This window comes from Pygocentrus nattereri, chromosome 11 (assembly GCF_015220715.1).
Source record: "Pygocentrus nattereri isolate fPygNat1 chromosome 11, fPygNat1.pri, whole genome shotgun sequence".
In the NCBI taxonomy this organism is placed as follows: domain Eukaryota; kingdom Metazoa; phylum Chordata; class Actinopteri; order Characiformes; family Serrasalmidae; genus Pygocentrus; species Pygocentrus nattereri.
In genome coordinates, this window is record NC_051221.1 from 37,947,522 (window position 1) to 37,970,951 (window position 23,430).

At 41.9% G+C, this 23,430-nt stretch overlaps 1 protein-coding gene across 6 annotated transcripts in view; it reads right to left on the bottom strand.

The window, feature by feature from the left end:
• The window catches only part of anks1b (ankyrin repeat and sterile alpha motif domain containing 1B), a 272,382-nt gene extending 249,400 nt beyond the window's left edge, over window positions 1-22,982 (bottom strand). For 2 of the 6 annotated variants that reach the window (XM_037543100.1, XM_037543102.1), the window contains exon 1: window positions 22,475-22,977. In XM_037543100.1, coding sequence (XP_037398997.1) covers window positions 22,475-22,605 — 131 coding nt within the window. In that variant the 5' untranslated portion in view covers window positions 22,606-22,977. Of the gene's footprint in view, window positions 1-22,474 lie in introns of all 6 variants that reach the window. The other 4 variants (XM_037543104.1, XM_037543101.1, XM_017716340.2 and 1 more) reach the window with 4 other exon arrangements.
• Between the last annotated feature and the right edge of the window lie 448 nt (window positions 22,983-23,430).

Here is a 23,430-nt window from a genome sequence, read left to right on the forward strand (position 1 = left end):
ATGATTCACTCATATGAATAACTGAATATCAAACTACTCATTTTTGCAGAAATTAGTCTGAGCACTGTGTGTTCAGCTAATGGAGAACTGATGCCCTTACTGGTTGAGCAGAACTTGATTTGAAAAGTTATGGCAGATAGCATCCATTCCTAAACAGTGATTGGAAAGCTACGAAAATGAGATGTTATTCACAGGCCCCCAAAAGTACCAGACCCCATTAACAAATGCATAACCTGCACACCCAGAGTCTACACCCCTTTACAAGAGCTAACTGCTAGACTCACTTGTAAATGAGAGTGAAGAAGAGCTGTGGACATACATTCACTGGCCACTTTATTAGGTACCTTTTACCTTGCTAGTAAAAGGCTGGACCCCCTTTTGCCTTCAGAACTGCCTTAATTCTTTGTGGCAGACTTTCAACAAGGTGTTGGAAACGTTCCTCAGAGATTTTGGTTGGTTATTTGAGTTCCTGTTGCTTTCTATCATCTGGAACCAGTCTGCCCATTCTCCTCTGACCTCTCACATCAACAAGGCATTTTCGTCCACACAACTGACCGCTCACTGGATATTTCCTCTTTTTCGGACCGTTCTCTGTAGAGAACAGAACCCTAGAGATGGTTCTGCGTGAAAGTCCCAGCAGATCAGCAGTTTCTGAAATACTCAGACCAGCCCGTCTGGCACCAACAACCACGCCACGTTCAAAGTTCCTTAAATCCCCTTTCTTCCCCCGTTCTGATGCTCGGTCTGCACTTCAGCAAGCTGTCTTGACCACCTCTACATGCCTAAATGCACGGAGCTCAGCTACAGCCGTGTGATTGGCTGATTAGCTATTTGTGTTAACAAGCAACTGTATCTAATAAAGTGGCCGGTGAGTGTATATTAAAGTGACAAGGTTTTCTTTGTTCGGTGTTAAACGTAATGTGTTCAGATCGTGACACAAGCTCAGCTGAAAGAGTCACAGCACTGTGGAGAATTGGAGTCCTGAATTTGTGCTTTAAGGAGTTGCCAATCATTATAATTCACTTCCTGTTGCCACTGCCCACACTCCGTCTCTGTCGGCAGGAGCCATACAAGTGGATAATCAATTATAGAGGGGAATTAAGAGCACGCCATCATTCAGGCCACCGCCTCAGCTCACACATCAACACTGCCTCATACACACACACACACACACACGATTCTCCCTCTCAGACAGAAACACAAACAGGAGATGTAGCAGACAGGAAACACACACATTTATCAACAGCATGTGTGTGCGTGTGTGTGTGTTTGTGTGTGTTTGCACTTTTGTGTGCAAGAGGGAGACTGAGTGGTTCATATGCAACAGGTGGGCTGAGTGATTGGTGTTCAGCCCTTTACTCCTGAGATGACACACACAGATGGATGAGATTGTGTATGTTTGTGTTCTTTCAGGACCAAAGGCTACTCATCTCCATTCACACCTCCTAACTATGATAAACACCAAACAAAACCTGCTGTATTTCCACAAAAGTCGAGATGATCTCCAATACACTGTAATGTGTAACTTTAAAAGCGGTTAAAGAATAGCTGGACTAAATGCACTACTATGAGCAAGAATGCATGGAGGCTGGTAGCAAGTTAAACGACAGTCTTGGAAAACGTTTGAAAGTTTAAAGATGTTGAGCTGCACTGGATGAACACATTTGGAGAAGCAGGGCACTTTGTCTCTTTGCTGGGGATGGGCATTTCTGATATGTTTTATATAGTCAAATCAGATATTATATTTTTCACGGTATCATTCAAATAATATTTGATGGATATCAGAAATAGTCCCTCATTTGTTTATCTAGCTGTTTACTACAGCTACCTGTATTAAAGGATCCTGTTACCAGTACAGGCCTAGTCCACACCACATAAACCACTATCAGTGATCAAAACTAGGCTTCTGGGAGCATCCTATCCGGGGGATTTATGGTGTGTATGCACAGTTATTCAAATAAGTGGGCTTTTTTCCAAAGTTGGTTATGAATTCCTGTACAGCTGTGTCAAACTTGGTTCCTTCTGAGCCACAGCTCTGTAGAAATGAGTGTTTTCCCTGTGCAAACACGAAAGGCTTAGTAATTATCTGATGAGTTCAATCAGTTGTGTTAAATGACAAACGCAGAACACGTATGCTTTAGGGCTGTTATATCCAGGCTTATATTGTTACTGAAAATCAAATCGACTTCAAAATGTGTATCCTTAGATATGAAATTTGCCTTTCGCACAACACTGGACTACAGAAAAAGAGATACTGAAACACACAAGGCAAAACAGGCCTTTTTACAGTTGGGTATTTTTTTAGCTTATGAGCTTTATTAATCTGGATTAGACATGCCTTTTCTGCTCCAACTGAGGCATATAAACTCTAAGTAAATGACGCAAACAAACTTAAAGTCAAAGAAAGCATAATGAAAGTTAGTATTGGTTGCATATCTCTTACACACAGTAACAACCACTGAGCCCGCAACCAGCCGCCATCACCCAGCTTCTGTCTTTGAAGTCAATCTGCATAAACCATTACAAAGACTTGAGAGCCGTCTCAGAAAGCAAATTGAATGCCGAAAGAAAGGAATTCAAATCAGGTTCAGAAACTGAGCATGAGAAAAAAAAGTAACACTTTGGGATGTCTTGAAAAATAACAAAAAAATACCAAAACCTAAAAAACAACAACAAAAATAAGAGAGAGTGGTGTTCTTAACAATCATCCAGGACCAGGTCGGGCCAGCAAAAACAACTAGAGCTGGGGATAAAAAACAAGCACACCTGAAAACAAAAAGCGTGAAACATCTGTCATAGTAAATCACCTTCAAGCTCCAGGGTGCAAGAATAATCTTCCGCTTGCAGAAGCCTTCAAGAGCAGAACTCCGAAGGCTACACCGGAATATGCGAACCTCTCATCAGCGTCGAAAAAGAAAGACAAGACTGCAGTAGAAGCAGGGATGAGCCCGCAGACTTCTAAAACAAAGTTTCAAGGAGATGATACAGCAAAAAAACAACGTCTAACAACATGCAGAATGGAAAACGCTAGAGTAATATAGAGGGGATAGCATTGTAGCTTAGATATGTGTGCTAACCTGTGAAATCCTGAATCTTTATTGGTGATGTAAGTGGAGATGGTCACAGAATGACAGTTTCTGAAATATGAACACTCAGAAAAAAAGGTACCTGCCTAGTACCTTTATAAACAATAAATGAGCACAGAACCTTCATTTCTAACAGTGCAGGAAAACAGAGTCGGCTTACTAACAAAAAACATCCTTAAGATATACTAGGTGTTTTATCACAGAGTAAGACACCAAGTACTTGACCTCTCCTCATTTGTATCCAGTCAACTGGATTTCTTAGGTAAGCCAAAGCCAGGAAACAAAAAGTGTTTACAATAAGAGCTGAAAAAAGAAAGATCTTGGGAAGAGAAGGATGCCTTTGGTTCATTCCGCGTCCATTCACCAAGAGCCTGTCCAGTCACATCACATATTTCCAAGAAAAAAGTTATGCCCAAATTTCAATTTATTTCATGTAACTGTCCAAACTGTCAAGGCTACACTCCAGTTAGTTTTAGCTATACATTTTTAATGTTAGATCAAGTTCTAAACACTGACGTCTTAAACGCCGAGTTTAATGGCTTAAACGTTATAGTAGGACCCCATTGGATTTGTGTGTAATACTACACAATTGGTTTTCCATTGAACAGGGAGGTGAAACAAGTGTGCACACACTTTTGTTTTTGTTAATGAACATACTTCCATTAAATATATCCACTTCAAATTTACACTCATGTATTAAATGTATTTTAACTTTGTACTAACAAATATGAACAAAAAAGTATGTATTCATAAATACAAAGATATTTATAAGATTTATAAAGTTACGGAAATTATTCAAGAGTAATATAATATATATAGTAATAAATATAATATAATAAATAGTAATATATATACACACACACGCACACGCACACACATATATATATATATATATATATATATATATATATATATATATATATATATATATATATGTTACTCCTGGATAATTTCCCATTCAACTTTATAAATATCTTTGTATTTATGAATATGATACATACTTATATATATTCATTCATTCATTCATTCAAACAACACCAAAATGAAGTAAGAAGGAGGGAGCATCATGATACAGGACTGCTTCTCTGCATGCCGTCATCCAAGGAATGGAGCAATGTACCTGGACATATTGGAGAAGAATTTAAATCAAATGTCAGTTTATGTGTAAATGTGATGTGGACCTATCCATCCACCTATCCCCTCACTGTAATTCACCACATCTTTCACAGTGCTACTAATGCAATGTCACAGCCAGGGACAGCTTAGGCCATATCAGTTTTAATGACATACTGCAGTATAACCCACAAACCATATCAATTTAAGTCATTCTGATAACAGTGCTCAATTACTAACTTTGTAAAGAGTCGCTGTACTCTCCCTGCGAGCACACACCAGGACAGCGAAGGCTGGCTGGATAAATGTATAATTTGTCGGGTGCTTTTCTGTTTTTTTTTGTTGTTGTTTTTGTATTTTTACAATGTTATAAAGATACATGAGAGATTCCATAAAAAGGTCTGTTAATATAACACGTGGGGAAATGACTTCAGTGTGTATCCGTGCTTTTTTAACATCTTCACTATATTTTAACGATACTGCAATAAAACTGAATACTGCAATTTTGGCCACTGACATGACAGAAAAATCTCACATTCTCTTGTTCTTAAATCACACCACAGCTACATGTGTTTGGAGGAGAACTGACCGGTTCTTCATGTGATCCAGTAAATGTCATCATGTGGCTTCCATTGCTTTACATTGACTGAATGAAGAACTGCAGGATTTTTGACACCCAGAGATCACAGTGCTCTTGTAGACTGTGAACCACAGAGAGCTAGGTTTCAGTGACAGGACCCAGCTCTAGCTGACAGAGCCAGCTGCCTCTTCCTTTATGTCCCAACATCAGCAGAAATGCTCACAGAATATTAAAGTGATAAAAAAAACCCACCAAAACAATGAGATGCTAAAACGAAGCACGATAACATGCCAATAAAACAAAAGGTGACATTCTGGAACAGAGGTGGGGAATATGGCACAGCGTAATCACAATACCTCAGGAAGTTTTTTAAGGATACGTGACTTGTTGCAATATTTATGTTTTCTGACATCTGATAAGTTAGAACAGACTAAGTAATGACGTATTTTAAAAATACTAGCAAAAACTATTAATCCAATTATTTGTATTCAACATCTCACACACAGTGCTGCGCTAAATGTAACTAAACACAACTAATTCCACTCTCTTTTTAATTATATATACTATATCATATAAAAGCATATTGTGACACATTGTATATTGCCATTTATCACACTGTCATATTGCCCAGCTCTGTTCTGGATGTGTGGCTCACAGTGTAGTGGTTGGTGTAATGTAGTGGTTAACACCTTTGCCTTCTATGCTATAGACTGGGGTTCAATCCCCACCAGGGGAAGCACCCTACACTATATCAATAAGAGTCCTTGGGCAAGACTCCTAACACCACCTTGGCCTGCCTGTGTAAAATGATCAAATTGTAAGTTTCTCTGGATAAGAGCGTCAGCCAAATGCCATAAATATCTTTTCATCCTTAATTCTACCAGCTACAGTACACAGTACAACAATCCACATTACATATTGTTACTGCCAAAAAGTTTCAAGAAGACAGAAAAAAAACTTTTTTAACTTTGAGTGAAAGTTAATGGAACAAGGTTTATTAATTAAGCAATTCTGAATCGTTTCATTCGTTTCATTGAATCCACTCATTATGATACCACATTTTAAAGAGAAGCTGGAATTTTCAAATTCTGTAAATAATAAAGAAAACAACAAAAAATATGGAGATAGTGTTTTGTTCTGTCATTGGCGATATGTTTGTACAGGATCCTCATAACATGTAGCCTGTTTACCTTGGATTACCATGTGTTTTATGTCAGGATTGCATCTGGATATACTTTGGCCAGATTCCTTTTGCATTTTTTTTGCTAAAAAGCATGACTAAATATGACTGAACTAAACCAAAACAACTGACTCAAATTGAATCATTTTATATTCCTAAGGAAATATATTCAAATTGAATCATTTTGAGATTAGACATTTAAAAGCCTAACAGTCACACAAACTTCCTTCTGCGTCTACAGTTAACCACAGGCAACCGTGACCTGCAATGATACTCTAGGAGGCATCTGTCTAAACACAGACAGGTCAGCAAGAACATATTCATTCATTCTGCTGATCCCAGACGTTATCCTCAGTGCTTAAGTTTCTGAGACTTAGTGAATTATGCGCACACGCACACACACACACACACACACACACACACACACACACACACACACACACACACACACACACACATACAACATCAGGATATGTGAAGACATTTTCACAATATATTTCACAAATATCACATCATTTCTGAGATTTGAAAGTTTGAACAGATAGAAAACCCCATTTTCAGCATCTATGAGCCCAATGATCCGTATTTAATGTCTGCCAGCTAAACAGGACTACTTACGCTCTCTTCGAAATGAAACCGAAGTTGGTCAGTGTTCTTTAAGTGCCGATGATATACAAGATATGTTCAGAAACACATACTGTGACCTAATGCATCATGATGACGGTAAAGTATTGTCACACTGCCCAACGTGAGCTGGAAGACGAGCGGACATGAGGGATGCATTGAGTGCTGAGTCACTCTCAGACTGGGTTAATTCTCTTCAGCCTGATTCACGGAGTTGGCGTGTGTGTGAAGTAGAGTGAGTGCAGTATTACAACAGAAGGACAACACACTGGAGGATTCATTTAGTGACTAATTACACGTTACACTAAATACTGTGAGAAATGTTATGAATGATGATAAAATACGGCACTTCCCTTTCCCCTGATGAAACACTCCCCATACACACACACACAAACAAACCCACACACTGTTATCACTCTGTAATCTAAAAAGCCGTTACTTCATCATTATCTTCAGCACAGAAATCAATGGACTGCTGATGGCAGTGAGCAAGATGACATATTGGAAAAACATAGCATGGAGCTGAAAGCTCACCACACACACACACACACACACACACACTCTTCCTCATTCAGCATCACCATTACAAATGAATACTGTACACACACTGTTCAGACACAAACATTATACTGTAGATGATAAGATCAAGGCTACACAGCAATAGCTCTGTTTAATGGCTCTGCAAGCATGATTGGAATTTTTCAGGTTGCCACAGGTCACCGTCACAAACACTCACAAACACTCACAAACACACACAAACACACACAAACACACAGACACACACACACACAGTGACCGACAGCCAATGCCTGACACAATGCTAAGTGGGTTAAGCCCGTCAGCTGGTGTTAACTCAATCTTAAGTGGATTTTCCCTCTGGAATAGAGAAATTTCCCCATCCGCACAATTCTATGGCATTTCATCAACGTCAAACACTGAACGAAGCACAGCCAGAGTGAGTGAGTGAGTGAGTGAGTGAGTGAGTGAGTGAGTGAGTGAGTGAGTGAGAGTGTGTGAGTAAGTGTGAGAGACAGAGGGAGAAGGAGAAAGATGGCAAGAGGAATAGTTTGATGGGGAAGGGGAGAGAGAGAGAGAGAGAGAGAGAGAGAGAGAGATGGCGAGAAGGGTGAAGGTAAAGCTCTCTTGGCTCTCTCTCTCTCTCTCTCTCATTACTGTTTGCCAGACAGTGTTGGCTGTGGCTCTAATGGGACTGTAAACAGAATCCCTGGCTTCAATCAGAGAGACAGAGAGAGAGAGAAGGGGAGGGGGCTGTGAGAGTGGCAGAAAGAGAAAAAGAGGGGGAAGAGTGAGAGGGGATAAAGTGAGAGAAAAAGAGAGAGATAAGGCGAGAATTAAAAAGTACAGAGAGTGAGTGCGAGAGAGCGGGAAAGAGATAAATATAGACAGAGAATGAGAGAGTGGAAAAAGAAAAAGACTGGTGAATATTTCACTGAAGTGGAAGAGAGTAAGAGACAGAGAGAGAGAGAGAGAGAGAGAGAGAGAGAGAGAGAGAGAGAGATAAAGCAACACTGGTCAATATTTTACTGAAGCCCCCCTCCGCAAGCACTGCAGCCAGTTATAACTCAGGTTAGGGGTGGGTGGGAGAGTGAGAGAGAGAGAGAGAGAGAGAGAGAGAGAGAGAGAGAGAGAGAGAGAGAGAGAGAGAGAGAGAGAGAGAGAGAATAAAGGGCAAAAAGGGCTCGTCCTAGTCAGTCATGTGTCTTGACTTGAGGCATGGAAAGGGGGGGAGGCAGTTTTTAACTCACACTTAAGACGAAATGGCAACAACAATGTTCTCTTACACTACTGAGGTCAGAGAGCACAGCAAACATGAACTGTGTGCACCGCATTAATGCTGTTTTAACATCAGAGCAACTCAAAGCATCAGGACAGCGGAACTGCAGGCCCAGTCGTAGGACTGTGGAGCATGTAGATTAGTGTTTTAAATGGACAAACACATGCTGCATGCGCAGACTCACAACTTAACACCTTCACACACACAAGCCCTACCATCTTCACACTCTCTTCATAACCAGCAAAGCAATGCGCAGGTCATGTGTACAGATCTAAGGTAAATATTCCCAAACAGCTCCATTCTGCTCTTAGGGCTAACGTGATAAACGTGTTTATGAACTGGTCTAAAACAACATGAATCTCTCTGGCGTGCTTGCAAAATGCAGAAGGAGAAGAATTGTGGTGGTACACATGACGAATGTGTGCTGTTTCGAATTTGTGCTGATCCAGGACCAGCTTTCCGTGAAGGAACCTTCAGAGGTGATCTGGCGTAAAAGGGCTGTTATTGCCAGCAGCGCTGCTTTCGAGACAGGAAAGGGCACTGGCAGTGGAGAGATGCCAGCAGCAGAGCATTCTGGGCACTGACCCACAGTTTCTCATGCTCAGCTGCTGAGAAAGAGTGGTAAACCAAGACTTCCTGGATTAGGCAAGCTGGACGGCACCCACGGTCAGTTATTCTTTTCAGTTGAAAACTTAAATGAATCTGTGAGGTTTGACAGTCATCGGCAACACGTTACATTAAGGGTCGCCAATCCATCACTATTTATATAATGATCAGCTATTAATTTCCCATTATTTAGTTATTAGTTAACCCTTCATTAAACATTAGCCTTTACTTAGTAACTGATTAAGCACTTATCAATTAATAATTGAGTACACTGTTAGTTGATAAGTTCATTTGTTGTTAGTTTATGGCCTACTTGCTCATTATCTGTGTACTAACTGCTGCTTATTTCATTGTTAATGAACTTTTTTAAAAGCATTTTTATTCATATAAAGAAGTAGCACTTATGTGTTAGTCCCATTAATTAACTTCCCATCACCTCCGTACACTCAGTTGCCACTTTTCTCACATTGGTTCTTATCCACTAAAGATGCTTATGGTCACATCTGACCGTAAGATGAGTGCATACAAATTCACGGATGGTTTTGTTATTCATCACTACCATCTTGGGCATATCCGTACAAACTAACTCATATCTGGTAGGAGTGCATGTAAATTTGGGCATAACTGCTGGATATGTGTTTAACTAACCAAAACTATTATCACCATAATCTGTAATTGCAAAAATAAGAACAACATTGTGTGCATGAGAGTCCAGTACAAGAGTGGATGCACTTATTTTACATGCACATTGATATAAACAAATACTGCAACCATTTCATGTTCAATTTAAAGACACATTACACTGCGCTTTTGTTTCATACGCACAGCTCGTGTCATTCACTGCAATAATACAGCATTGATTTTAGGGAACTGATCACACTAAATCACAATCACTCCACTATGTTAACAACACAGAGTATTTTGTTTCTTTCACATTTAATTTTTTTCCCGTTGTTGTCATTTTAATACTATTCATTTTGGTCAGCAGGGGAGGAGTGCACTCACTGCTGGACATCAAACTCCGCCCATGAGCACGGCCAATGTGTGCGTCATGTAAATGATATGTAAATGAGGTGCTGGTAGGCTGCTTTCATGTAATGAAGCTGATTTATCATTTATGCTCAAATCGCTACTTGTTTCCAGTTTGTACATAATTGTTTTGAAAGAGACGCAGAGCAGTTCATACCTTATAAAAGGAAATAAAATGTTCTTTATCTACGCAACTTTGATGACTAGTGGCCATTAGAGCTTTACATGTTGACCATTCATTGCTTCTTAAATTCCTCTTACTCAACCATTCAACCGTCTAAGCGTTGGCCCTATCATCAGGAGATCATGAGTTCGATCCCTGGTGATGCTACAGCCGTCCGTAGCCAGGAGTCCAAGAGAGCATAATTGGCCTTGTTCTCTCTGGGTGGGTAGGATGGCCCCCCTTCTCCCCCCATCACTCAACGTGATACTAGTCAGCACAGTCATCTGTTAGTTTCTCTACAATGCTACAGTGAACAATTGCACATCAGACCACTCTAAATGACATCTTAACAAGTGGATTATGAAGAAAGCATTAGTGAAATGTTGGTGGAATTTCTGGGTTTGATTGATGGGATAGCTTTACATGCAACACTGCCAAAACAATTACAAGTTATTAGGTAATGCAGCAGTAGGCTACCATTATTAGTACTAACAAGACATGTAACATTATAACAATATTTACATGTACTATACAGCAACAATTACTTTTTGAGTACATGTATCTCTCACTGTCTCTCTCTTTTCTTCACATAAACACACACACACACACACACACACACACACACACACTGTGACTTACATTCCCCACAGGTGAACTCTGACCCTGACTGCGCCTCCCCTTCTTCCGCTGTCTACTTTCCACTTAATGGATAGTGTCATTTATCCTTATTTCTCCCACCCCTCCCCTCCCCTCCCCTTTCTCATCCTGCCCAGACTAAGAGCTGCTCTCCAAATCAGAGAGTTGTTGGTGTGTAATTCTTCTGCTACGATCTGGCTTTCTGTGTGTGTGTGTGTGTGTGTGTGTGTGTGTGTGTGTGTGTGTGTGTGCGTGAGAACTGTACCATAATGATCAGAAGTGGTACAGTAATGATATTTAACCTTCATTACACAGGAAATCACCACCACTAGAAAGTGTGGAATCCTTTTTTATATTAATAATTTGTATTACTGTAAACACATAAAAACTTACAGTTTATAAGTATATAGTATATAGTGTAAGTGTAAACATTACAAACTACACAGTAAAAGGTCTTTTTAGATTATTAATTCAAGATTTGAAGAATCTAAACAATGATTAATGGTTAAAAACAACGATTCCAAGCTTCTGAATGGTAGTGTGCAATCACTATTACTCACCATCAAACTCACACAGCTTACATAACAGGTTCACCTTGCCCCTTGGAACTGACTTAAGGGGTAATAGTTAAAATCTTGCCCTACGACATGGGACAACTCTCAAATAAAAAAGAACGTTACTTCATTAACAGGCTACTAGTGGTGCTCTGTAGGTGACCCTGCCAGTCTGCAGTGATAGCAGGGGAGGGTAAAGTTCAGCTCCTCACTGCTTGTCTTTAGTTACATTTAGGGCATCATATGCCTTCAAAAAGGTGGAGAATGGGACCATTATGAAGCTGAAGTCCATCATTTGATAGCTTCTTGTTCGAATTTTCCTGATCCACCATGAATGGTGCTAGCTACTGAGACATCAGCATACTAGTGATTTTTACACTTCTTATACAGAAAAAGATCATAACACACTGAAACACCATTAAACAAAGATAATACAAGGCTTATCATAATTTTTAACTGAGAAAATACTTTTATTTGTGGGTTTCTGTGGTCGCTTGAGCAGCCCTCCTGCCACAACACTTCACCCTACACCTCAAAAATCAAGACACCCTACCCCAGACGTGAACACACAAAACGAAGGGGTAAGGGTAGGGCCAAGGAATGAAATGGGATTGGGCCAGAGAGTGCGGGGGCCAGTAATCCTCTAAGGAGAGAGGTAAAGAGATAAAAGGGGAAAGAGAAAGGAGAAGCTATCTAGTCCTACATTGAACATGGGCTCCAGAGTACATTCAAAAATAAATTTGCAGTGGTCACGTTTGCCCACACTTTGCACAGTCCAACTCACAAACACAAAAATGGAAAATAGGTATTTGCCTCGTTCATTTGAAAAACAGTAATGTTTCCATTTGTATTTGCCAAGAAGCGACATATTGAAAGTACTGTGAGCGGCAAAGTGCTAAAGTAGCTTACACAGCATTAAAAAAAAACACAGAGGCGCAGCAGGAGTTGGCGATGTCTTCAGCAGGGTCGTGGCATGAGATGGACTCGCACCTCGTTCAACATCTCCAGCAGCGCAGTCTGAACAGACTACAGGCTCGAGTCTCACACTTCATGATACAGAGGTCAAATTCCTGCTTGATGCCAAAGCCCTTATCACCCACTCAACCAGGCCAAAAGCACAGCCACAATCTGCTGCAACAACAAGGCCAAATAAGGTCACTGGATGTCAACCTGAATAAGACAAAACAGGTTCAGCATTCAGACTCATCTTGTTGTTCAGAAGCACTGTCATGACCTGTAAGCATTAGATTAGATTATATATGCGCTGGGCTTAGTAGTCATTATACAGGGAAGCTTTTAAGTATATGCACTTATTATAAAAGGACCATCAAGCTCTGATATCAGCGCAGCATTTCCACAAAACTGAATCATCACTTAGAATCAGGAGGAAACTTGAACAGCCTCATCCAAGTACTCTGTCGTCCACTTGCAGGGCTGAAAAGTACAGGATGGGGAAAGCATTCACGCACATACATGGAGCCTTCTATCAGAAAAGACAGGCAAATTACAGAAGGACAGATAGAGGCTGTCCTTTCACATTGACTACAAAAGACCATTAAACCTGCAGTTGAACAGCCAGCCACCCTCATGCACATCATTCTTAAAGTGAAGGTTCAGCCAAAAATCACATTTACACAACTTCTCTTTATACCAAAACAGTCAATCAGAGAAGATATGAGTGATGTCTGAAGTTCGCATCTTTAGTTTTTTGGGGTTTTTTATGTTTTGCTGGAGCTACAGTCCTAAGGCAGCTAACAACGAAATGAAGTATATACACCAAAAAGCATCATGAACACTTGCCTAGATGTCAAGCTGCTATCCCAAACAGACCTTCTTAAGCAAAAGTTGTAAGCAAAAGTTTGGGTGCCCCCAGTCAAATCACATGTTTTGTTGATTTGAAAATAATTTGCACATCCTCTACAGAGAACACACTTCTGCACATTTTAATACACAGTTACTGTTTATTTGCTGAATTTAATATATTGGAGAAAAAATAAAACCTTAAGAAAAAAAATCTTAAATGCAATTCATCCATCCATCAATTTTCTAAGCCACTTCTCCGTCAGGGTGCTGGAGCCTATCGCAGCAGTCTTCAGGCGGAAGGCAGGATACACCCTGGACAGGCCACCAGTCCATCGCAGGGCAGACAGACAGTCACTCACACCTAGGGGTAATTTAGCACGTCCAATTGGCCTGACTGCATGTCTTTGGACTGTGGGAGGAAACCCACGCAGACACGGGGAGAACATGCAAACTCCACACAGAGAGGACCCAGGCCCTTCTTGCTGTGAGGCGACAGCGCTACCCACCACGCCACCGTGCCGCCTAAATTCAATTCATTCTTAAGAAAAAGTTATGATTTTTTTTCAAGTAAGTTCTTAAAAATTCTTTTTTCTTAATGTCTTTCTCAATAATATTTTTAAGAATAAGTTGTATTCTTGCAAACATTATGCTCTTAAGTGTTTTCCGACGACTGCCTCAAACTCGTCTTAGGCTATAAGAATTCTCTCGCTTTCTCCCATCATCCCGAAAATGATCATATTTTCTAAATGGAGATTTTTTTTCCTTGCTGGCTGTGTCTTCCACCAGCACCTCTATTTCTTGCTTGCTAAATTTGTTTAAATGCTTGGTTTGATGTTTTGTCTTCCAGTTTTTGCAGATTGAACTGTTCCTTATGGTAAGCTGTAACATGCACCATACATAGCCTACATAAGAAAACAACGAAGACCTTCTTAAGCGAATATCTGAGAACTTCTTAAGATGTTTTTGAGAAGTGCAATTCAGGAACATTCTTATAAACTTCTTAGTATTTGTCTTAAGATCGTTTCTTAAAGCTTTCGTAAAAGCAGACCCAGATCTTCCCTGCGTCAGCTGCTCGTTTGAGCTCACTCAGTCAAACACTGGTTCTGTAACTCATCTCGGTTAGTCATACCAAGCAGAGGTGTTATTCCCTACAGACTATGTGGCAAAGAACAGGATAGACAAAGAAATAATTAGCTGCTGAAAGCAGAAAGATTATATGGTCACTAGAGGAAGGGGGGAATACAGAGATGGACTTTCTCCATCTGAAATCTGACACAGCTATTTAGATCAAGAGTCAGCCCTATGTTTGATTCATTAACTGACACAGAGAAACTATACTAACCAATATATCCAGGAAAGTGCTGGATGATACATACCAAAACATCCACATCAGCTGATCTAAACAACACTCTTCACCAGCAATTTCACACTGTTACGTCTTACACAGTACCTACGTCTAGACATACACCCAGTTTGGTGCTTAAATATGTTTCTGCACTTGCATGACCGTATGCACACATATTTAGATATTTGCAGCTGCATGAAACACAAGAACATGTACTGAGTTTCAATAGTGTAAGCGCGACTGTGAGTGTAAGCCAGTTTCCACAGCTGAACTGGGTGGATGTGAGTCCAACTTGGCTCAGGTACTTGGACCCTTGCTCATTTCCACACAGCTAGCTGAATAGAATTGCACCTGGAATTGCTTTGTGTTGGCTCTGAGGCTTAACTCGGTCTGTTACGACTCTGCAGGCCTTAATTTTTCATTTTCTAATTCTTACAGCAACAAGAATTGATGCACCCCTGCCTTTTTTATATAGGTTTCCCATTAGACCAAAGTGGCCAAGGCTTTGTTACTTCTGCACTGGCGCTACAAGGCTAGGGGCAAGTTTGTGATGATTTAGGCAAGCAATTAACACAATGTTAACTACTGTGGACATCACGCTTGTCACCAGCGCCATATTGCTGACATACCACAGGTCAACACGGTGATGACAGTGGCGACAGCGGCTCTCGTGGAGCCACTGTTTGGACACCATTACATAATAAAGTATCCTGAGAGATAAAATATAGCCATGGTCGGCTGAGTGGTTTATGGCTGTGGTAACAACAGTAACAAAAAACAATGCCGCGTAAGCTTTTATAGCATCCCGGCTGTCCAACATCATGAGGGCTGAGCCAGTGAAGGACAAATCACAGGAAAAAGTTGATTTCTCCCTAAAGGAACTTGTTCTCATTCTTTTGTAACAGGTACAGAGAACGAATTCCAAGTTTTCCCCTTGATTATCATTATTATTCACAATTGACAACTGACGCTGAATGATGACTGTCTAACGCAGTATTACTACTTATGTCGAGATCTCTTATGCTTTAGTTAAACAATGAATGCCGTTAACAGCAAAGCCTCAGCAGGGCTCACGTAACTCAACCACTAATTAACCTCCAGTCAAACCGACTTTTTCTTGGTATCTTGATTTGAACATTGGCACTGACTGGTCACATACATAATGTGGACAGAACGTCAACAATATGTTTGGTGAATACTGTCTATATTATCGTGGTCCACACAGGTGAACTCACACCTGCCAAAGTATACGTCAACTATTAACAAAATTTGTGTAGTGTTTTTTTTAATCCATTTAGAGAAAAAAAGAAACAGCATTTGAATTTGACCAGGACATGAACGATGCTCAGGTCAGGGAAGAGGGGAGCAAGAGAAAGTGAAGGAGACAGAGAGAGAGAGAGAGAGAGAGAGAGAGAGAGAGAGAGAGAGAGAGAGAGTGAGAGAGAGAGTGAAGAAGACACAGGGAGAGTGAGAGAGAGTGAATGAGAGAGTGAGAGATGGAGAGAAAGAGAGAGAGAGAGAGAGAGAGAGAGAGAGAGAGAGAGAGAGAGAGAGAGTGAAGACGACACAGGGAGAGTGAGAGAGTGAGAGAGAGAGAGTGAGAGATAGAGAGAGAGACTGAAGAAGACAGGGAGAGTGAGAGAGTGAGAGAGAGAGAGAGAGAGAGAGAGAGAGTGAAGAAGACACAGGGAGAGTGAGAGAGAGTGAATGAGAGAGTGAGAGATGGAGAGAAAGAGAGAGAGAGAGAGAGAGAGAGAGAGAGAAGAAGAAGACACAGGGAGAGTGAAAGAGAGAGAGTGAATGAGACACACTTCAAAAAGACAGTTCTTCAAGGCTACTTTGGTAGAGACAATGGTTCTATAAAGAACGACAAATGCTCATGCCATTCATTCCATTCCTAACCAGTCCATGCTTAAAGCTTTCGTTGCATGGTTAAATAGTTCTTCAGACTGATGGGCAACGTGTTGTATGTGTTTCAACACAGAACCTTTTTGAAAATGGTTCTATATAGCACTAAAAAAAGTTCTGCTGTTCAAGCTTGTCACAACAGAAGAACCCTTTGTGGTGCTGTATGAAAGCTATAAGCAGCAAAAATGATCAGAAACGGATCAAAATCACAAGATTTGTATTTTTTAAAGTATTAGCAAAAATGCCATGTGTACATATAAACACACATGACAGAATATAGTTTAACAGGGGTAAAACACATTTGCACTCCAAGAAGACATAAATACATAAATTAGGTAAGGGAAAAAGTCTTAATGACATAAATATTTCATGTAATTAACATACCTACATAGTCTTTTATATGGAAAACTCAGCGTACTTGTAAAGCAATTATTAGGAATCTTTTTTATTTGCGCTTTAGAGACTGAATCTCCTCATTCTCCGCACCGTAGCACAAAAGTATATTTGCATTTTTTAGAATTTATGGTTATTATTTTAACTCACATGTACAAGCTTTGGCAGCAGTACTGGAGTACAAGGCAGTAAGGCTCCCTGAATTCGTCAGGACTGTTTATTAGCACAACAAGCTTTCATGTGATACTTTTCTAAAGCCATCAATCAAAGGTACAGCACTCTATCTCATGGTGTGCATGTGCCTGTGTGCTAACCATGACATACAGGACCATTCAAACCATGTGCTAGAAACCACAAACACTTTCCCTTTCATCTGTGCTTGAGCACAATCCGAAAAATACTGCACCCCAAAGCTCAATGCTTATCTCAAGAGCACAGACAGAACTGTAACTGCACAGCGGCTTTTATTTGCTGTATTCTGGATGCACACTGTCAGTACTGGGTTCTTCAAAGACAAAATTCTGGACAGTTCTAAGGAAATATCAACAATGTTAGTATTGTGTGTAACCCGAGGTACATCATGCGATCCGGTAAACATTTTTGCATAATTCAGTGCTATGAATACAAAGTCATTCAGAGTGGTATGATGTGATACCGTTAATTGCAGAGAAACTTACTAACTCTTCCTTTACAGTGGCGGAGATAGGAACCAGGGGTCGCAATGCCTACACTGAGCATTTAACAAAGCATTTAACATCAAACCACTCTAAACGACTCTGTTGACATTGAATTGAGTTGTGTAGAAATTTTAATCCTTCAACTGAACCCACTATCACTTTTTTCTATGAGCATCCTGATGTTCCACATGAGTGTACTGTGGGTTTTTGGATGAATCAAGGTTTTGGCAAAAAAATAACACATAATAACCCATAAATTACATAGATAACAGCAAAATGATTTTCACACCACTCTGTTACCTCGGTTTACACACAATACTAACATTGTTCGGGGCAGTCGTGGGCTGGAGGTTAGGGAGCTGGCCCTGTGACCGGAAGGTTGCCGGTTCGATCCCCAGGGCCGACAGTCCATGACTGAGGTGTCCTTGAGCAAGACACCTAACCCCCAACTGCTCCCCGGGTGCTGTGGATAGGGCTGCCCACTGCTCTGGGCAAATGTGCTCACTGCACCCTAGTGTGTGTGTTTCCCCGGTTGTGGGATCAAAAAAGTATCGCTTATCATCACTAGTGTCTTTAATATATTGCGAGGCATATTTAATAGCAATATGTAATACGGCTTATTGTCCTTAGTGCAGAGCCCTAATCCTTCCATAAAACTGATTGCAAGTAGATTTTTTATGATGTTTGATCTGAAGTTAAGTCAGTGCACCGGCTCTCGTACAACCATTTGGCTCTCAGATACGTCCACGCTCTCAGATACGTTTTCAAAAGCTCGTCTCGGACTTCTGGTAGGTGCAACTAAGCGTCAAATTCAAGCTCTAAACTGCATTCAATTGCGCTCTTATCTTTGAGGGAGTGAGCTTCCATATGACAGCTTACACTCACAGCCGATATATAACAGCACACAGCTACCTCCCTCTGGCCTGCCCTTTTCCTTCCGCAGCCGTCAATGCTGGCACGCATCAGCCAACGCTGATCCGGGTCAAGGCACCAGCACAACCTGTTTTAGTCAACTCAGAATTGAACCAAAGACCTGCCGCATCACAGGATGCTTTCCATGGCATATCCAAAATAGCTTTGCGCTCCAAGACTAAACGTAATTGACAAACGTTTTAATCAAACACACTCCTGAAACTGCAAGCTTAGGCTGTTGTTCAGTTGTTAATCTGTTAAAGGGCATGGTTTCTATGTATCCAGCTGTTTTTGTAGTTTATATTCCTTGGACTATATGGACTTGAGTCAAAATGATGCTTTGAGTCATTACATATGGTTATACAGCAAATATTTATTTTAAAAAAGCAAGGAAATGTTTTCCATGATCTGGAATACCAGTTAATATTCATTAAATATTATGAATTAAGTTGGTGATGTAAAACCGATGCAATTATAAAGTAAGTCTGAACCAACATTCTGATTTGAGTTTAAGGGCTTAACTGGTTTCAGCCTCTTCCTGTCACTTGAGTAGTGACAAAGGGGACAAATATATGCAAAAATATGTATCTTACATCAATGTAAACTCATCTGCATGCAGACTTGTATGTTACATAACCATGGTTTATTATCCTCAGAGCGTCACTCAGTATTACTGGTGGTGTATATTAACATGAAGCGACGATAAAGCAGCTTGTTGCTGAGCGTTACTGATACAGGACACAGTGCACAGTCATGCAGCTTCCTTCTCGCGCTATTGATGGGACGATCCATTAGGACTATGAGGGCACAAAGTATTGATCCTATGGCAGCACATCAACAGTGGTGCAGTGGGACACGTGCCGCTCCATCTGTGTGCGATGACACGGCCTCCACGAAATGATTCACAGCTTCGGTATTTCCTGTGAAACCTGCGGTGGCCTCGAGGTGGGAATAACTCACAATCACAATATCGAATTCCAGGAGCACATGACCTCTGACCTTTCACACACCCACACACACTCAATATGGCATGGCTTGGGAATCCTCTTCAGGCCTCACTACTGACCTCTGTCTCTGTGTCTCTCTCTCTCTTGCTCGCTCTCTGTCTCTCTCTCTCTCTCTCTCTTTCTTTCTCCCCCCCTTTCTCGTTCTCTTTCTCTCTCTCTCTCTCTTTCTCTTCCTCTTTCTCTCTCTCTTCCTCTTTCTCCCCCCCTTTCTCGTTCTCTTTCTCTCTCTCTCTTTTTCTCTTTCTCTCTCTCTTTCTTTCTCTTTCTCTCTCTCTTTCTCTCTCTCTTTCTCTTGCTCTCTCTCTCTTTCTCTCTCTAGCCCCCTTTCTCGTTCTCTTTCTCTCTCTCTCTTTTTCTTTCTCTTTCTCTCTCTCTTTCTCTCCCCCCCTTTCTCGTTCTCTTTCTCTCTCTCTCTTTTTCTCTTTCTCTCTCTCTTTCTTTCTCTTTCTCTCTCTCTCTTTCTTTCTCTTTCTCTCTTTCTCTTGCTCTCTCTCTTTCTCTCTCTTCCTCTCTCTCTAGCCCCCTTTCTCGTTCTCTTTCTCTCTCTCTGTTTTTCTCTTTCTCTCTCTTTTTCTTTCTCTCTCTCTCTCTCTCTCTCTCTCTCTCTCTCTCTCTCTCTCTCTCTCTCTCTCTCTCTCTCTCTCTCCAGTAAAGGAATAGCTGACTCAAGCCTGCTAATGTGGCAGTTAGCATATCACTGGCACAATGCTAATCAGTGACTATAAGATGTCATTCATTATTAGAATTATTGTATATCACAGATATTATCAGCAATCTTCCCAAAACAAAGTCGAATGGTACTCGGGGGGTGTTCTCTTCTGCCGTTACTAACACCTGAAGCTAAAGCCAACAACAAATTTATTCTTCCAGGCGAAGTTAAAGCCACCGAACACTATAATGTGACCAGTAAGTGCAGCAGACAGTAAACTATACTGGTATGTCGATGCGTTGATTGGTATTTTTGGAAGTGCTCCTTTGTAAAGAGTCCAGTAGGGTAGTTAGGACCTGCATGCTGACTCTATTAGCACTGAAGCTAGCCTACACAGAATAGGTCATCTCAGTAAATGAGGTAACTATAGTTAGCAAGTAGCTAATTAGACAAAGTACATCACTTAGAGTAACATAAAATGACCAACAGCGCAATAAAATGATCAATTCTGGTTATTATGATGGTTCCAGCTGTTTTAATTAGATGGAAAATGAACCGGAACTAGACGCCTGGGTCAGTTCTTGTTTTTGAATGTACAGTGGAAAAACATAAAATATATATAATTAGTCCTATTTAACTGAATTTCGCATAGCACAGGATGCTATTATTCACATCTACTATGCTGAGAGAGAGAGAGAGAGAGAGAGAGAGAGAGAGAGAGAGAGAGAGAGAGAGAGAGAGAGAGAGAGAGAGAGAGGGGGCAGCACGTGTCTTATTGGATGAAAACAGACCACCCACGGTACTGTACTATTCCACCAGCCTGTCTACTGAATAACCAAACACACTGAATACCCGGCGCATGCCTACACTCTCCACCAGAACCCAAGGAATCCACAGCACGGCGAGAAACAAAGACCAGACAACAATGTCTGGCAGAGTCTTGTAGTAGAAAAGGAAAAAAAAAAAAAAAACAGCAGCTAGATTATGAACAGATCACAGTGACTGACTGGGGCGGAGGGGATTCTTTGTGCAGAGGTGCAACACTGAAAGGCACCAAGTGTGGAGCAAATTATCAGCATGAAGGTTGCTGCCTTCTCTCTCTCTGGCCTTTCTCCCTGACACACACAGAGAGAGGCAAGCAGGCATGCAGTTCCCAGTTACCCCTCCCCCACCGCAGCCTCTGCCTCCAGCTCACATCTATCTCCTTCTCGGCTGCACAGCACAACAGTTGTCATTTCACGTATTCGGCGGTGGAGCTGTGCGGCTGTGTGCCCTCTGCTGAAAGAGCCTGCAGGCTGAAGCTGCCTCTCCGGGAGGGTAATGTAGTCCCAGAGCGTGCCAGCGTTCACACTAATTCTGGAGCACGACTGGAGCTGGGCTGGAGAGACATCCCTCTGACGGTTTTAACATCAGGAATGTGCCATCAGTCCCTGAAAACTTTAGGGTGCAGAAGGAGCTGGTAGTGGACATCGGGAACCACTGCAGCCAAAGATACAGGATACTAGGAATTTGAATAAATATTTGATTAATTAGTTAATTAACCGATTCATTACAAAGCTTTTTATATTCCTGCATCGTTCAGTTGTTGATCTGTAAACAAAGTCATTCCAAGGGGTTTAATGTGAAGTGATGCTCTGTAGTCATGTTTCATTACAGTGGTGAAGACAGGAGCCAGTCACACACAAATATGGCTATTTTATTCATGTAATCCAAAACAACTAAGTTTTTCGGGCTTTACAGCGCTCTGCGTGTGCCCTTGTGCATGAGTGGCTTTTAAAAATATGTTTTAGGCCAAAATCTTATCATAAAAACTACCGCAAAGCACAGAGATTTGCTACTTTGGGGTAATAGCTGTCTGTAAGCCAGGTTTCTCTAGAGTAGAACATTTCACAACAAACCACTCTGACTGACTCTGTTTAGAACTTGACTGAACTGGGCAGAAATGTTGTCCAGATCAGTGAAGTGCTGTGGGTCAGTTAATGCCTGGAGAAGGTGACCGCAGTAGCTTAGTTAGTTAGTGGATCAGGATTGACCACACTCACTCACTCACTCAAACACGCACACACACACTCAGAGGGCATCCCCGGGCCAACTCAGCAGTGGGACCCTTCCAAACTTCATGCCAAAAGTTCAGTCCCCCCCCAAACTGGCCCCCAGGCAGCACGACGACGGGACAGAGCCGCCTCGGACCCTCCACTGCTCCCTCCCGCATGCCGAGAGTGGGTGTGAGAGCAACACATTGCACAGCACAGGCAACTGCAGTGGCTTCGACACTACTGCTACCAATAAAACTCCACAGCCGGTGGACTCCAGCCTAGTGTCCCCTGTCTAACCCCACCTCAGAGCACAGAAAGACCCTTCTCCTCCTCCTCCTCCTCCTTTTCCCATTAGCAAAAGTTAGCAGAGCTACCTACCTGAGCAGTCCGGGCAATTGGATGGAGCCGGAGCCGGAGCCCAGCAGTCCCTTCTTGCCGCTCAGCAGCTTCTCCACCACGGCTACATTCCCTGTCCGCGCCGCCTCCAGAAGCTCCTGCTCTTTTCCCATCTCGGCTCCAACGGGGAATCCTGAAATCCGGCAGAAAAAGAGGAAAAAACACCTCGTCCGTCTGTACTCCTCTACCCGGCCATGGCAGCACTCTGCTCGGCTAGAAGCCGCTCTAACGGCCCGGTTGCCTGGAGACGAGCGACCGGACCGTTATGTCTCTGATTTGTGTGTGTGTGTGTGAGTGTGTGTGTCTCGTCTTCTCTCTCTCTCTCTCTGCACACACTATGTGTAGCACAAACGCCGCCCTCCGCTCCCTCTGTGAGTGTGTGAGCTGTGGTGTCGACAGCGGTCCCGCATCCCAGCTTTGCTCTCTCTTTCTCTCTCCCTCTGAGTGTGGAGTCTCTCTCTCTCTCTTTCTCTCTCCCTCTGAGTATTGAGTCTCTCTCTCTCTCTCTCTCCCTTTCTCCTTCTGAGTCTCTCTCTCTCTCTCTCCCTTTCTCCTTCTGAGTCTCTCTCTCCTCTCCTGGGCGTGGAAGTAGAGGGTCGGTGTGGCTTTGTTGCAGTAACCTATTTTTAATGTCGCGTGTGTGAGTGTGTCGTCCCGCTGTAAATGGAGGGGTGTGTGTGTGTGTGTTTGGGATGGAGCTCTCGCTCTCTCTCTCTCTCTCTCTCTCTCTCTCTCTCTCTCTCTCTCGGCTGCTCGTGAATCTCGCTTCGCTTTGTGAGTGAAGCGATTCCCTTTTCAGTGGAGGAGAAAGCAGCGGAGCTACGGACGAGCAGAGAAGGGGGCTTCCACACTCCACACAGAGAAGGGGTCTGCACTACGAGACAGAGCGAAGGGGAAGAGAACACACCCGAGAGTGAGCAGCTCCGCAGCAGTGTGAA